Raw genomic sequence first — 17,717 nt, 5'->3', positions numbered from 1 at the left:
TCTCAAATAGCCAGTATGGCTTTATTTATAGTGCAAACTTTCCCAAACCAAATAAAGAGCAGGACAAAGACGCTATCGTTACTCTGACCTCTGATATTGTCTAATCTTGGATCCAATGCAGTGGATGTACTGGTACATGAATAGGGATTTTTCAAATGTAACCTGCGCTAATGATATTCTCCTTGGCTTTAGAAGTAACGCTAAATTACTCTTGGTTTTGGAAAGGCAAAAAATTAAAAAAAGACCTTCCAAAGTCTTAAGAAGAAGTATCGCTCTTACTGCAGATTCCTTGCTCACCTATAGCTCACATATACAGAAATCCACAGCTTAACTGGTCTATTGTGCCATGTTACAGTTGCTAAGCTCTGATTGGTTGAATGCTGTTCAGGAGAGGGGTTTTTGATCTTGATTGATTTTACCTGAATTTAATGTGCTGAAAACATTACATACCGCAGCCACTGCTCTTGGGCTTTATATCTCAATTGTTTTACCCCATAATCATTTTAGATGAAATAGCAACACCTCAAACAGCAGCCCAAGGTAACTTTAAGCAAGACTAACGTATCTGTTAGTTCATGCAAAAACTTTTTATTTTTCTTTTCTGTTTAAAATATACTGCCAACTTATTTGCAGGAAGTATTTACGGAATAATTTCCAGAGCCTGACGAAAGCTTTTGATTTTTTTTACCCCTGCAAACAGTACAGATGTATAATATTTTTGTACAGTTCTAATGAGCATCATTACTCCTGCATTGATGCAGTGCCAAATGAGCTCATTGAATTTTTAAAAAGGCACAGTTATTTAAAGCAAGTGATTTGAACATTAAATCTGCATCAAAAATCTGCTTGAGACTCACATCACAGCAATTAACCATATTTCCCAAGCCCATTAGCAATTAAATGGATGGTGCTGGGGTGAGGGGGTGCAGATTAAAGCAGTTCTATAAACTTGGAGGGGGGGTGGTAACATTATGTACTGGTATACTCTGAAGCGATAAGGTCACAAAGAGCTCAACTAAGAGGACAGGAAGCGATCTTTAGTCTCAGCCGGGAACAGATGGTAAGTGCAGTACATAGCATCAATAAAATGGAGCCACAAGAAAATTTTTGAACCTACTAAGATCTTTACCACTGATTCTGTCAGCGAGTATACGGAAACCTGAATTCAGTTGCACAGCTCAGCTTTCAAATGGCAACACTCTTTTCACAACACATTGAAGGAGACCAGATGGGGGCTGTGCAGAGGACTTTAATTTCTTGAGTCAATGCTAAGAAGTGACTGTGTTCTATCAGAGGAAGCGCAGTGTTCAGGACTATCGCTGTAGTCCAGTGAGCAAGAAATCTCACAAACACAAATACGATAAGCTCTGCCCGTCCCGGTTCTTGACAGAATGCTGAAATGGTGTGATTGTTACAGTGGTGAAAATCCCTCAGGTGAAAAATACAAACACAGGATAGCTTCACTGCAGCTCCCACCTATTTGGCAGATACGGGACTAGACATGTCACGGCAGCACCACAATACATGACAGCAGCTAAATGAAAAATACACAAAAAAAGAGAAATGTATTTAAAAAGAGGGGGGGAAAAACTTTTGATTTTGATTTTCTTTTGATTTGAAATTTTGATTAGATAAGTACTGAATGATTTTGCTGACAAATATTGTTTTCTGGTATGTAATCCTTAATATTTTATTCTTCTTCAAATTCAAAATGTGAACTACATTGTACAACCCACATTTAACATGTAACTGCAAGTACTTTTTATTATATTTATCAGCCTTTAGAAACAGCTATTGTTATTGTTATTGATAATAATAGGCACATAACTAGCAGGTGCAGTCATGAATGTCAGCAGGGATTTTTAAATTATATGTATGCATGAGTAGAGTTTATATAATGCTGAGACATTTTTATGTATTACCACATATTTTATTCCAAAAAACATACTGTACCTATTTTGCAAAATTAGCATATATAAGCACATCTATCACTTTGACACAGAAAAAGTGAACTGCAGGTGTAAATTGCTAAAAGGCTAATTTTCACTGTGTGATAGAATGTTGAAATTATCTAAAATGAGACATCATTAACACCTTCCAAACACCTTTGCACAACACTTGCATTTCAGTTTGCTAGATCCCGCCTTATGACGTCAAAGCAGTGCGAAAAAAACAAAACAGGTTCACACTTTTATTGCTTCCAACAGGGAGAGAAACATAGTTTTAAAGTTCTGCCTGCCATCCAGGCAGACATAAAGTGAGCAAATTTAAGCGTCAGGTGTACCTTATCCTTCTGGTCACTTGTGTTAAATCAACAAGTCAGCTGACTGCCGCCAGTCCGCAGGGTGCCACATGCCACAGACAGCCTCCAACATCGATGTCATTCAGTGCTCACAGTTCATGAAGCAGGGCAATTTGCACAAGCAATTCTAGATCAAAACAAGACAGCTGACGCAGAAATGCTGTGTGGACACGCCGCCATGTGATGGCCTGGGACAACTGAAAGCCGTCAGCCAGGAGGCTGACATGCAATACGCACATGGTCCATTAGCCCACACAGAATCCCTTTCGTGCCTTTTCTCTTCTTTGAAAAGGAATTGAGCTAACTAGACTGCTTTTCACTGAAATGTTTGCACACATTGCCTATACAGCCAAGCCTGCACTGACGCACAAATATAAAAATATTACATTAAAATTACACAAGCCACATCCTTTACATTTAATACAAGTTCTGTACTCGCTGTCCCCTGTTCTGGATTTACTCAGTGCATCCTTGATGCAAAAAGAAATTCAGTGTGGAAGCTACATGAGCTGTTAGGAGGTCATGGGTACAGATTGGACAGCTGTGTTCCTAACACAGGCTACGGCGACAAACAGGGAGCACAGTGGTAGCAGGATCAGTGCAGTGCTACAGCTGACCACATCAAAGGCTTCGGCTGTGTGAAGCGAGGGAGAGAGGAAGGGACGCTATCACTGCCATAGCGGTCTGTCTGCAGTTAGTGGAGCAAATATTGGTAAAGTAGGACTGTTGGTGGGTAAAGTTTACTTTGATGTAGCATTGCTCAGTGGAAGTACTGTAAGAAAGTGGGTTGGAAAGTTTTTTCCTCCAAAACATACAATTCTTTTTTCCAGATTCAGATTTATAAAAAGCAGATATATAGTCACACATCTTCTACACTGTTACTGTGTTATTCTAACATACAGCAGGTTTAAAAGTGTTTTTCAGTGTCATATTCAGCTCCACTCACACATCCCTCCATCTCAGTAGGAATGCTCAAAGGACAGTATTTGTCACAATCCCCAGAACAATGCTGAGGTGCCATGAAAAGCTGTTGGACAGGATGAGCAACATTTCATTCACGTGTCATCAGATGAAAAGGCAAAGTTTTTGATAGAATTCAGAAATGCATATAATTGCATATAATAAAACATCAGGGTATTGGATATGGCTGACTTTCCATTTTTGGAAATTATTATGTTCACATGATTACACAAAATATTTTCACCCACTGACTCGTACACAGTCTGACCCTTTTCTGGTTTAAAGCAGCTGCCACTCTGCCTTCCACATCTACTGCCTGAATTTATCAGCCATGGGGAATCGGAACTGGATCAGCATAAAAAGTGTGTCCATATTTGAAGTTAAACCATGAAACACATTATTGAACATCATAAAATATGGTCAGTTAACTTCCTAACTGTGCAGCACAGAAGCCATAGGACGATCACAGAAGCTATGACAGCTATAAATCTGAAACAACTTGTGCAAGCAAAAGTTAAGATTACGTACCAAGTAAGAGTTTCCTGCTAGAAGCGGTTTCTGAAGGGCTTCTGTAGTGAAGCTGAGAGTTCAGAAAAGAAAGAAGTTAAAGCTTTAATAACATTGGCACGTGAAGACAAGCAGAACTCGCAATTGCTTCTCCTCTTTAGTTGTTTTTCTGTCTCACAAATGTGTTTTTAACTGATTTATCAAAATAATAATTTGACTTCATTCAAAGACTATCAAGATTATCTAAAGCAGCGTCCATTACTTCAATAAGCCTGACTTGTTTATCTTCCCTCCTATCGAGTTATCCCTTAAGGTTTTACCCTATTGGGTTCTACTTTTATTTAAACTGTTCTGAGTAACACAATAAGGTTATATTATATATAATGGCTTTGTGATTGCTGACAAGAACACTGGTTATTATTGCAGCTCTGGAGGCAGATCATCTTTTGCTTCTAAATTTTTCAACACCAATATAATCCCACATTATACAAGTGTGAATTCATGAACAGATTAGTGTTGCATGACTAGTGTGGAAAATACTTCTAAGAAAGTATTGTAGCTAAGCCTGTGATCATCAGGACTATTTAAAGCAACAGTGTGCCAACTGGACAGGGTGAATAACAAGGAGCAGTTGAGATTTCAGCAGATTATAGTAGGTGTCATATTATAATCATGTATTTGTATATGCAAGGAACCTTTCTGCTGTCTATTTACACAAAGTATATTTACTCATTATTATGAGACCTACATGAAAGATCTCTTCCTAAACTTACTTAAAATTCCTACTGCTACTACTACTGATGAAGAAGCTGCTTATTCAACTCCCAAAAACATGTTCTCCTACTATTCTCTGCTCGCCTGCTCTCATGCTGTCTCCTCTCGTGCTTTGCTCTGCTCTACTCACCAATTTGACAATACATGTGTTTATAAGCAATATTAACATTACAGTAACTAGACTAGATAAGTCAAAGATGTTCCCAGGACCCACAGGTATTTGAGTGGGTCCCAGAGAAATTAAGTGAGTCCCCAATAAAAATGTGCTTTTTGAAAAATTGTAGTTGTGTTATAGGATGGGGATCATTAGGATTTTTCCATACTTTTTATTGGTATGGATTTTTATTAATATTCTTATTGGTTCTTTTTCGTTACTAAAAGTGCTTTAAAAATGTATATTATTTAAAAATATATAAATTCAGAAAAGGATTAGGATTGAATATTTTAAATATAACTAAATGTTGTGTCTACAGCAGCAACAGTAATGTTTATAACATGCCCACCATACAACCAAACATTTTGTTGCGAATAGTTAACTGGGGCTCAGAAAGCACATGCAGAAGAAAAGGCACAAATTAACTGCATAAGACTTGAGTAGAATTAAACATGAAGCTACCAGGAACCCATTGTCCTCCAGTGCCACCATATTCCAGAACTGCAACCTACTTGGAGTGTCCAGAATTATAGTACAATGTGCCAAGGGCTCAGAGACATGGGAAAGGTCAGGAAAGCTTAAACACCACACTGAACAACACATAACATTCCAAAGTTAAAGCGTCAAGATTGGGAGAAGAAATACCGTATGGCAGATTTTTCTAAGGTTTAATGGACAGATAACGTGTGACTAGCTCTTGATGGACCAGATGGATGTCCCATTGCTGGATCACTGATGGACATGGCACCACTTCGACTCAGGCGCCAGCAAGGTGGAGGAGGTGTTCTATTATGGGCTGCTTTCATTAAGGGTGAGATAGTTTGACCTTTTCGAGCTGAAGATGGACTGAAACTCAACTCCCAAACTTACTGCCAGTTTATGTAAGATAACTTTCTTTAAGCAGTGGTACAGGAAGACGTCCTCAGCATTCAAGGCCATGCTCTTTATGCAGGACAGTGCTCCATCACATGCCTCCAAGTACTCCACTACTTGACTAGCCAGCAAGAGCATCAAAGATGTCAAAAAAATGGCCTTCCTCTCCTGACTTGAAACCTGTTGAGAACTTCCCTTCTCAAATGTGAGATTTACAGTCAGGGAAGACAATACACCTCATTGAACTGCATTTAGGAGGCTGTGGTTGGTGCTTCAGCGAAAGTTTATCGTGAACAGATCAAGAAACTGACCGAATCCATAGATGGAAGGCTCATGGAAGTTACTGAAAAGAAATCTGGATATAGAGGTCACTAAACATTTTCTAAAGGCTTAGAAAGATTTACTGGCATCTAGCAGTGAGGCTGCAAATTGCAACCAACTGTCCAGTCTACCACTGACCTCTACCCTTTCAAAGAGCGTAGAATATTTACGGTGGCTGACACAGCACAAAAGGTGTCGTCTTCTGAGACAGCAGCAAATAGCCAGTCAAGAAATGAGGTTTCTTTAGGTAGAAATTATATTTACTTAATTATTTAGTAAAACCATAAGTTATTGTGACTTGGCCACTGACAGATATCATGGAAAATGTAAGCCAAGAGTGTGTAACACTGTCACTGTTTCTGCACCACAGTCCATTATAAACCACATAATAGATGTATTTAATACAAACACTGACAAGGCAAACACATTAATTCTCTTTTTTTTTTATGGACCATCGCCAAAACTGCCTGCCAGCAATAATATCTGGCCCACGGCCAAATTATGGTGCTTTGATAGCGGCAAAAAATATAAATAAATAAATTGTCTGATAGCGGTGCTGAAATAGATCTCAGTCATGACAGCAACAGTTACTCACATAATCACTTCCTCTTAAGTGGTTTTGCCTACAAAATAAAAGCACGAGAAGTCTATGAAGATTCTCAGTCATCCAGGTCATAGTTATCCAAACGAAGGTTAAAATGAAGGGCAACTGGACTTGGTTGAAGCACGAGAAGCTCATTTACTGTAATACTTATCTTTGAGTTGAACTGAGCGCTTTTACTTTGAAAAGTCTGAATGACATTAATAGAGTCCGTAGCCCGCTTGACACACCTCTTAAAGAGCTGTCAGAAAACGTGATTCCTCTAAATGTCCTTTGCCTGGGGACACTGGGGAAATGAAAAAGCGTAGGTTGATGGATGTGGATCAAACACCGAAACACAAACACTGGATCATATACCGTAATGTGAGCCAAAGAAGCAGTTGCTGCAGAATCCATTTGTTGAAAGAGAAAAAAGGTTTCCTAATAATTCTGCACACTAATAGTTTCCTAATAATTCTGCACACTTATATATTCTCCTGAGCAAGACAAAACTCACTTTTTCTTAGATAAACATTAAGGTTTGAGGTTGAATTACATTTTGGATTGACTGAGAGCATTGCGTTTGTTCAACAATAAAATGAATCCTGGGGAATACAAATTGCCTAATAATTGTGCACGCAGTGTACGCTTTCTACATGTTTACGTTGAACAGGTGTATTGATAAAGTATTGGCATTTTACTGTGCGTCCATAAAGTTTACTGCATCCTTTTGGATTTAAATGTGTGAGAGGCCTATCAACATCATGGCAGCTTCCAGTACACCTGTAGCCGGTAGTGATGAAAACTGACACAGAAACGCTACTTGTAGTGATGTGTTGTACAGAGATGTGCGGCAATGATCTAATAGTGATGTTTTATAGGTTTTTATATGTCTGTTATGGGCTGGTGATGTTTTCATAGGCTGGGTGAGAACAAAGCTGATTTCCCTGCCACGATTGGACAATAAAGTTGTATTCTATTCTACTTTGGAGGCTGGTTCAAGGGACCCTGCAATGTCACACTTTCCCATTAGCTGTATCTGGGCAGTAGCTAGATTTGTGGTGTGTTCAAGCTAAATACATTAAATTTGTTTCATTAACATGATTTAGAAACAGTGTAAAACATCTATTGATTTCCACCTATTTTTTTTAATCTAAGCAGGAATGCCGTTCCCTTCCGACTTTTACTACCACAGCGTTGTTCCGATGCGTTCACCCCCATTTCCACCACTGACCATATCTCTCGCTCTCTCTTTCTTAATTTCTTATAGATACCTCAGGTGAGCTACGCCTCCACAGCTCCTGAGCTGAGTGACAACACGCGCTACGACTTCTTCTCCCGGGTGGTCCCCCCGGACACCTACCAGGCCCAGGCTATGGTGGACATTGTCAAAGCCATGCGCTGGAACTACGTCTCCACTGTAGCTTCTGAGGGAAACTACGGAGAAAGTGGCGTTGATGCGTTTATCCAGAAGTCTCGAGAGGACGGTGAGTGTTTCTTTAAACAACAAGCATCCCAGATTTTTCAGACTGATGTGAAAGTGGTTCTCACTATCTGAATCTTATTTTGTGATCACTGAAAGAGATTCAGTGATTTACATCATTGTGGTTAGTGCTGCAATTGATTTATTCTGATAGTTATTTTAAAAGCAGTACAGTTTGCTTGATGCTTAAGGAACTTGTGCTTATATGTTCTAATGTAACCTTTCACTTAGATTTGATGACCTCTACATGAAGCAAATAAAGCTGCAAAGCCCCTTAAGAAATAATCTCAACATATGCAATCTTATACAGAATTCAATTAATTTGAATGGAATCAGAGGGTTATCTTGTGAAAGACTGAGTCAAACATTGGTCAACTTTGATTAGCAAATGTTCCCCATCAACCAATGACAAACTGCCTTATCAGTGCTGACTGGGACGATGACGCTGAAGAATTCAAAATAAAGTAGGTTAACCTTGTGGTAAAATGTGGTCCAAAGGCCCTGTGTGCCAGAAGCTAGCTGTTCTTTATTTTTGATAAAACAGAGACGGTTAGATATGATTAATGCTGATATCTGGATTTTCTCCCCTAATCTCCAAACTCTTATCTCCAGGAACTATTTGTATCTGATACACAAGTGTACACAGAAGATGTAATGAAGAAATTGAATTTGATTTTCTAATATTGAGAAGCATTGACAGTGTGAAATTGAGGCTGCAGAGCTAGCCCAGAGCAAAACAAGGACAAGGCATTGTACAGTGTTGGGAAGTCAGTTTGGCGCAGGAAGCTGCCGGCACACGCTCAGTCTGACCCCTGACCCTTTCTGAAGCAGAATGTAATCACTACCGACATGTCCAGTACTCTCTGTGCCACTGCGTCACTTTCTTTCCTGCCAGCTCTAAGCTGCTGCCCATCATCAGTCGTCTTGGAGACGCACCAGCAGCAGATTACTCCTGCAGAGCCCTCCAGTCTGTCCAGCTCAGCTGCCTATTTGCCTAACGGTCCATGCAAAGGGGACTCAAAACCCAACACGACAGTTCCAATATGATTTGAGCTTTCATCTTCTTTCATTTTTTTCATTCCTACTTTTAGAGATACTGGTGTGTAATGCTAATTAATATTTTAGCATCAGTTCTTTAGAATTCCCAAATTTCCATAAAAATGAAGAGGGGAAAACCTATGGGTACTCAAAGGTAGCAATTGCCTGTAAAGTCATGTAGAGTTTGGAATCATCCTTTAAATGGATGGGTGGTTCTCAAATGAATCTCCTACTTGCTGAAATACAAAGTAAATCTGTTAAAATCTTCATAAACATTAAATCCATTTTTATAATGAGGTAGGTATCAGTGAAAGGTAGAAATAGTTCTGTTGACAATGAAAACTCAGAAGGGTTTGACACTCACCAGTTAAGTTTACAACTGGAGTTAGGTTTTCGTACACGGAAAATGTCTCCCCCTGAGCCAGGGGAAGAATCCCTGAAGATACTTCCAATTCACTCGTACTCAGCACAGCCTTTCATTAATCAGGCCCTAACTGAATCATGAATGCTTAAAGCCTTGCAAACGTCTCCTTATCCCAACTGTTCCCTCTCCAGCTACAGAGCTACTACTTATTACAGGATTCTTTTTGCATTTAGTCATGTCATTTCACAGTCCAGCATGCCTCCTGAGGTCACTCCTTAATTAGAAACTAGAAAGCCTGAACAGGTCAAAACAAAGAAGAGAAGAAGAGGAAGCTTCTAGTTTTGAATGTCTTAGCTCAGGTCAAACATCTGTTTTTATAGACCTGGTGTGGTTTTTAAAGCCATGTACTACTGTACAACAGACGAAAAAGGTTTATTCGACTGTTTTCTGACTGTATTCTCAGTTTCCACTGCCACTTGATTTAATGACCTGACTGTAAAAGACAGCTTTTCATGCAAAAACTGTGAACCACGCAGGCAAAAGCATTGTTTAGAGACAAACACTGCACTCTTTTCACTGCCTTTCAATAGTAAACAAGAATTCAGACAAATATCTGTCAAGTCAGTCCATCTACAGCTCCTTTAAATCTGGGGACCGGAGTGATTTCTGCAAAACATTTACATATGTCTGTTTTCTACAAAGATGAAGTATTTGATTCCCATGTCCTTTCCTCCAGTTCAGGCTTTGATTGATTACGGGAGAGACACAGAGGACAAGCAGGCAGCTCTGTCAGAATCAAAGCCACAGGTATTTGGCTGCTAAATGGGTTCTACAGTTTTCTGCTCACATAATAAAACAGCCAGATCAGAACTGGCCAAATGCTCTATCTCATTAACCAGGCAAAGGCCATACTGAGCAGCAGTCTCACCCCACTAATGTCACAGAGGCCCTGTTTTCACAGTGTGGCTTTGTGTGGAGGAAAACAGATTTTAGCTCTGAATGGCAGATTTGAATATGTCGAAGTTTGATAAAAATAACATGGATTATCTGGCTTTATTGAACAAAACATTTTGTGTTCAATGTCTGCTGTTTGGGCAAAAAGAAAATTCACTTGATGTCATTACTGTAATTTGACTGGTGCAATATCTGTGTGGGCGGGCACGAAAAATAGTTTGTAATATCACAAATCCAACATTCACAAAGGTAGGTAACCAACTGTGGGGCAGAAGTAGTTAGCCATTTCTTAGTCACATCTGTGATTTTCACAGCCCCTACATGTCTCCGTAACTTCTTCTGTGTCATGACTCAAATCATTAGGCAACATACGGAGTGCTGAGGCACTGGTTATTTACCATCAACACATCTAAACCCATGAAAAATAGACAGCAGAGACAGCTAACGCTAGCTAGAAGTACTCCTTTCAGTGAGTGTTGGGGTGGTAATGGCGGGCGGTTCGATCCCACACTGTGACCACCCACCATTGTGTCCCTGAGCAAGACACTTAACCCCTCGTTGCTCGCTGAAGAAGGGGATAACTTGTTTTGTATCAGTGTTTGGAGGCTGTACAGCAGGACATTCTTCAGGCAGGTTGAAGTTGACAGCGCATTGTCAGTTCTCAAATGTCAGTCCCCTATTGCCATAGTAAACCCACACAGATGGTTGAAGCTTAAAAGTTACATCCCCAAATATGATCAAAACTTTTTTATCCTCTTTGGAAAAATAGAAAAATATACACAATAACTGCATTATTATTCTCACAAAAAGTGAAAAGAAGTTCTAATTTAAGGGCTTATTTATCTTTGAGATTAGCGCTTTAATTGTTCTCAAGGACATTTTAGCTGAGATAATTTTAGCCGAGATGCTAGCGCTGGCAAAACAGATTCTGTGTTGACCCACAGATCATATGCTGGTGAGGCCCTAACGTCAACACACTGCAGCTGGTGTTTCTGTGGTAACAATCCGTTATATTTTCAGCACAGTCCACAACAAGTCTCAAGCTCATAAATTGACATTTGGCCTTTCCATCACAGCGCCCTCCAGTTTAATGTTTCTGTTTAAGGCTACCTTGAGGACAAATGTAAAAATGTCTCCCATAATGTAACATAAAAGAAGAATAATCAAAATATCAAAAGTATCCCCACCGTTCAGCTATCCATTTAGTTTTACTGTATGTCCATTTGCTTGTTTTGAATTTTATATTTTTGGCCAAATTAACAATTTCAAGAAGTATGTAAGGGTCTGTGGGGGTTGTCTGGGGCGGCGGTTGTGGTGTTATGGTCAATGTTAGATGACACAAGGTCCTGGACATCATTTGATCTCGCCTCGCTGGGCTTTCAAGAGGAAACGGAATTAAACTGGAGACTCACACAGTATTTGATACGACTGGCAGGACTTGAGTATCTGTACAGTTGAGCAGAAACAGTTTGACACTGGGGCAGCCGATATCTCAGAGGCGGTTGCAAATAACCATTAGTGTTTCTGTGAGAGCAAGCGTGAACTCGAGCTGAAGAGGTTGAGAATAACAATTAAGACAATGGAAGTGGACTGGAACGCTTCTGTTTAGATGACCGGGTCTTTTGTACATTAAGTGTAGATGGGTCAAGATGAGTAAAAAGAATTCTTTCACAGTCTTTTGAAATAAATGAATGATAGCGTTGTTCCCTTTAAATTCAGCAGTCTTGTAGCATCCACTGTTATCAGTAAAAATGTATAACCATCAATGTTCAAACTAAAAAATGATGGTAATGTGTTCTTGACAGAGTTCAGATAATCCAGATGGCTTCTGCAGTGTTAATTTTAGTCTTTTCACACTTATCAACAGTCACAGACTTCCTTCAATCTAATTTTAACACCCCCCCAAATCTGTTCTTCAACGAGAGCAATTTAGAGGACTACTATTTAGCGATGCAACATGCCTTCAACTTTCTTGAATTTTCTCTGACTTCAACATTTGTCATAAATAAGAAATTACATTATTTTCTATTAATAAAAAAGTACAGTATATTCTATATATTCTTCATCATCTGATGGCCATGAATTCATGACTATACATCCAATAGTTGTTATATAGATATACTGCAGTTGGGATTAGAGGTCAACCAACCAACCAAGCCTCGCCACTGGGGAGGCAAACAAGTCAAACAAGTGTGAAACTAGGCTAACTGCCTTCTTGTAATCATGGTGATTGTGCACTGCAGAAATGAGCATTATTTGTGCAAAGTCATTTTATAAAGTCATGTCAGTTTAAAATATCTAATTGGTTATATTTTGAAGTAGAAGTATGATTCAGATGATTCATTATGGTTTACAAAAGGAGGCCATGTGGGAAAATGTAGGAAATAGTGTAGTCATACCAAAACACAGTACATTCTAAAACTACAAATGATATAGTAGAGGAAGAAAGCTTTTGCTTTTTCACTAGATTATTTTCACTATTAGAGGACAAAGCAGATCCAGTTAAGAATTCTCAGCAGTCAAGATGCAGAAAAGCTGTGCCTGAATGTGGGCATGCTGAACAGTGTCACCATCAGTACAGCTTTTCAAATGGCAACAATTCAGACATCATTTCATCTGCAGTTGCCAAACTGTCACTGTAATGTTCCACCTCGGAGACGCAGATCTGTTTTCAAAAAGCTGTATTTTCATTTGGGTTGTTCCCACAGTATCACAACTTTCAAACCACCCCTTGGGATTAAGGCAGGAGTGTCATTATGGAAGATGATTACAAGAAAAGAGGGATAAAACAGTTTGATGTCTTGCTGTTGTCACCCTTGAAATACAAGACTGTTCTTGATGCACAAGTCTTTACTCCCTCAGTAGATCTCTCCCCGTTAACTGTTCTCTCTGAACAGCTGCTGTGCCTCTTGTGTCCTTATTACAGAGTGTACGGTCCTCTTGCAGTAATGGAGACGGACGCTCCATGTCATGGGATTCTCACTCTGTGAGAAGTATGTGATTTTTTTTCAGTGGCTATTGAACACGTCCCTATTGTATCACTGCTTGGGCTGCCCCCAACAAAAGACTGTCCTAGCCGACTAGTCGTTGCACGTTTCTGATGTTAATTGAATTATTCAGATATATATTTTAGGGGCATCAGAAAATGGTTTGAGTTCCAGGGCTGAGAAAGAAGCAATATAATTAACATTTTGCAACATTAAACAGAAATACAACTCCAAGTCTGTGTAGACCTAACCAATGATTGGCAGCTAAAGTTAGCAGCAGAGCAGTGCTACAAGGCACAGCTCCCGAATGGAGTCTGAGGTTTTAGGTTTGGTTTACCCAACTAATGACTTACCCCTGACTCATACAAGCGGCAGACCTGCCGGAGCTGATCGCGGCTGTCAATGCTTGTACTCACAACAGAAATGCTGCAGCGCGTCCTAGAAGCTTCTCAGATGCGGCACTCTGTTCTTTTCCACGGGGAATATGTGGCGAGTCTATATTTGATGGATGTCAGGAAGCACAGAGCAGATGAACCGGGCAGGAAATCAGAGACAGAATCTAGAAAAAGAGAAACTGATTGATTTTCAAAATAAAACACCTTGAGCAGATTCACGATCATATATCAACAACAGATACAATTAAAACAGACAAAAAAGAAACAAATCAACAAAAACTGAACAAGTCTGCAAAATCAGGCAGGCAAAACACTCTTATTCTGAAATGTTCCATGTAGGACATGAAGCTGTGCAGAAGACAGAACAGAGGACAAATTAACAAGTCAACAACGTGGGGCAGGCTAAAGGCTCCGCTTCTGAAATGCCTCCAGACGCCTGGCAGAGGCCGGAATAAAACTGTGGTACAGCTGGAACGCGGCATAGACGTTACCTGTGTGAGTCTGGGGTAAGACTCTTCTCATCGACTAAAAGTTTAGTTGACTATTTGAGTCCTAATCCCTCTATATGGGCTGTACCAAATGTAATTTTTTTACATTTCAAAGCTTCTATTGAGGTTTTCGAATTAAGCTTCGGATGGCTGTCGTCATATTATGATGTCATCACCCTAAAAACAAATTCTCAATTTGAATAAAGTGATTCATCGGATTAAATGAGTAAGTCTTTTTTGTTGAGTACAGGCAGAATTTGGCCTAATGCAGAGAGAGAGAGAAAGGGAGAGCAGGGGTGTTGAGCCAGCTACAGAGTGAATGAGGAGAGCGAGCGGCGTTAGTGAGAACTAAGCAGTGAATCACAGGATGAAAAGTTATTTTCTGATTGTTTGACGGAGGTCACGTTCTAAAGCACAAACACAGCCACACCTCTGCACAATCCTGCAAAAAAGGAGCCACCCGTGGTACACCCTACCCTATATGTAATTGGATTTTACAGAGTCAGGTGGTGACACTCTTTAAAATGAAAGTATTGAAAGAGTTTATCTCAGGTGTACCTACAAAATGAAACCTCTAATACCTGTACAATATTGTTTTGTTTTTTGGGTGCGCTTTCCTTTCCCCATTTCTGCACACCGACACTTAAATAGAGCCATCTAAGATTAGTTGGATTGATAATTTCAAATCAAATTTACATTTCTTAAATGACAGTTGAAGCAGAGGAGGTGAAAGGAGGGGGGTGGGGGGAAGATAGCACCCAGCAGAAGAGGGATGACAGGGAGATTATGCAAATGAGGGTTGCATACTGCACCTTTTGTCATGAAGAAAATGTCAAGAGGAATGATTTGAATACTCATTAATGTGAAATGTCTAGTGAAAAATATTGTCTGAAGAAGTTTACAGTAAAACTGTTTAAATGTTTTGTATGGCCAATACAAACAGGTCATTACTTATTATGTATCCAACATTCAATAAATAAGGTGTTAGCAGTACGCAAATGTGTAGCTTCGACTAGTGTCAAATGTACTCTCTTATTCTAATTATACTTTGTAAAGAAAGAAAGGAAGGAAAGAAGAAAGGAAGGAAGGTAGGAGTTCATGTCCCTTTGGATCAACATGTCAAACACAGGAAATCCCTGTCAGGGCTCAGACAGCTGCTCCTCCACCTGCTTCAGGCCTCATTGAGTTCTGATGAATGCTGTGTTGGGCTTCTGAGGGTTAAAGAGACATTAGGTGAATTTTCTTTGTGCAATCACCTGTCTCTTTGGTATTACCCCAGCACTGTTCACCTGCTGGTATTATTCATACTACTGCACAGCACATCCAGTGGCAGAAGACAGCAGGTAGGGTGGTGAGCGATGTGGGGAAATTGTTATACAGTATATTGTAGAGGACACAGAGCAGGTCACGTGTTCAACAGTTACATATTATTGATCAAACTAGAAATGTAGCAGAAATATAAATGAAGCATTTTTTCACAACACAACACAATACATTAACTTTTGGCTTTAACAATTATAAGTGATTTACTTAAACCAGAAACATTTTGTTTGAATTTCATTCCTCTTTTCTAGTTCTATTTCAGTTACACTGTTATGCTGCTCTGCTCATTTATTACACTACTATTTTCCATTGTTCATTATCTTGTTTGATTAGCAGTTTGTAGCATTATGCAAATGGTTTCATATCTTTAAACTGTCACAGACACACTTCCAAGGGTTGCGTTATGTTCCTTTCAACCACCTACAACATGGTTCGTTAGTTAGTTTGAAAATCAATTAAGGGTTTTAGCTTCAGGTGTGCAGCAAGAAAATAATTGTCAAGACTCTGCCACAGATCTTCTATTTGCATAATGTGCTTTAACTCTATCATGTCACAGCGACAGGCCAACACTGCATGACAGATTATCCCAAGTTAGCTTACGGTTTCTCAGGTATTCTGTTTAATTTTTTGTTTGCATTAAATATTGGGTTGACATTTTTAGCAGTTTACACAATTTTATCAGTCACAAGTGATTATGAGGTTGGCTAATCTGCAAAATGTGCAGATAAGATATTTTGTGACTGTAATTAAACAATTAAGTTGTGATTTACTTAAGAAATTACAGTTCATGGAAATACTGAACCTTGTCCGTTTTGAGGCCAGAAGCTTTTAGACCCCTTTTTTGGCACAATAACAATTTAACAAAAGGGAACATTCACCTGAGGACTGTTCATTACTGTATCTCGGAGAAGTTGTACACCCAGCAAGGCTCGTCTGGCCTCTACAGAAGGCTGTCCTGGGGCCCTGCCAGAGGCAATATTAAAGGTAAAGGCACTTTATCACAAAATGGATGAACCTTCAGGTAGTTGGATCCTGCTGCAGCTTAGGGGGCACCTGTGAACATGTGAATCTGATGGTGCCGCACATCTTGAAAAGATGCAAGAATGGGCAGTATTTCTGTTACATATACTTAAAGGTACATACATTTTTGAGAATAATTCATTAATTGATTATCAATCAAGCATTTTGTCTCAACAATGTAAGAAAATAGAAGCAAGCATGGCAAAATTTCCCAGAGCCCAATGTAATGTATTCAATAGCTTGTTTTATGCAACTAACAGTGTGAAACCCATTGATAGTGATATTCATTCATTATATATGACAAAGAGCAACAACTCTTTGCAAATCTCTAGCATTTTGGCTTGAAAATGGCTGAAATTATTATTGGTTAATCGTTTGTTCATCTATTAAACAACTAATTGTTGCAACTCCACTCTTGAGCACTTTTCCTGTAATTTAATTATGTAAAAGTGAAATAATAGGAACCTTAGATTTAGGCTTATTATTTTCTAAGTACAAAAACAACAACTTGCAATTATTTACACTAAATAAGCAAAGCCATATATAGCCAGATGGATATCAGTAACTGGATTAGTAAGCATATTCACAAACAAACAAAAACCTACCACTGGCCATTTACTGTATATTGCTACAGCCCTTTGTCTGTGACCACACAGAACTTGCTGCTGGCACTATCAGCAGGTTACAATGAAGAATGCCTACAAGGCCAAGAAGCTATTTATCACATCTGAAAAACTGATAAAGAAACTATTGTGATGTGCCAGGGGATGAAAAAAGAGATTGAAATTCAGTATGTCAGCCGTTATTTCACTCACTATTGACAGGAATATACGCTAGATACTGAAGGTAACATATCGAGCCTCACAGTCTAATATTAAAGGAGACCTATTATACTACTTTCCAGTCCTATGTTGTAGTTCTGTGACTCCTGTATGGCAGCTTTTCATGATTAAAAGCCCCCCCCCCCAAAGCCCACTGTTTTCTGAATGGCCAAGACCTGAAGCATGCTACCAGGCTGTTGCTGTCGCTGAGCGGTACAGACAGACTGAGCGTTGCTGTGCGGAGCAAATGACCATATATAGAACACTGGCTCCGTCCGTATGACGTAGAACAGAGCCGTTGGTAGAAAAAGCAGTTCAAAACGTTCAGCGTTCAGAACAGGATGGAATCTGACGTTTTTTGCTCACAGGGATT

At 39.4% G+C, this 17,717-nt stretch overlaps 1 protein-coding gene across 1 annotated transcript in view; it reads left to right on the top strand.

Annotated features, from left to right (window-relative positions):
• The window catches only part of LOC119906262 (metabotropic glutamate receptor 4-like), a 199,466-nt gene that overhangs the window by 127,807 nt on the left and 53,942 nt on the right, over positions 1 to 17,717 (top strand). The window contains exon 3 of the mRNA XM_038723829.1: positions 7,742 to 7,958. Within this exon, the coding sequence (XP_038579757.1) occupies positions 7,742 to 7,958 (217 nt within the window). The remainder of the gene's footprint in view (positions 1 to 7,741; positions 7,959 to 17,717) is intronic.

The sequence above is a fragment of the Micropterus salmoides genome, unplaced genomic scaffold, assembly GCF_014851395.1.
Source record: "Micropterus salmoides isolate LMB-PRFRI ecotype aquatic unplaced genomic scaffold, ASM1485139v1 Ms_hic_scaffold_16, whole genome shotgun sequence".
Taxonomy (NCBI): domain Eukaryota; kingdom Metazoa; phylum Chordata; class Actinopteri; order Centrarchiformes; family Centrarchidae; genus Micropterus; species Micropterus salmoides.
Note: the sequence above shows the minus strand (reverse complement) of the source record. Positions and strands in the feature narration are given on the sequence as shown.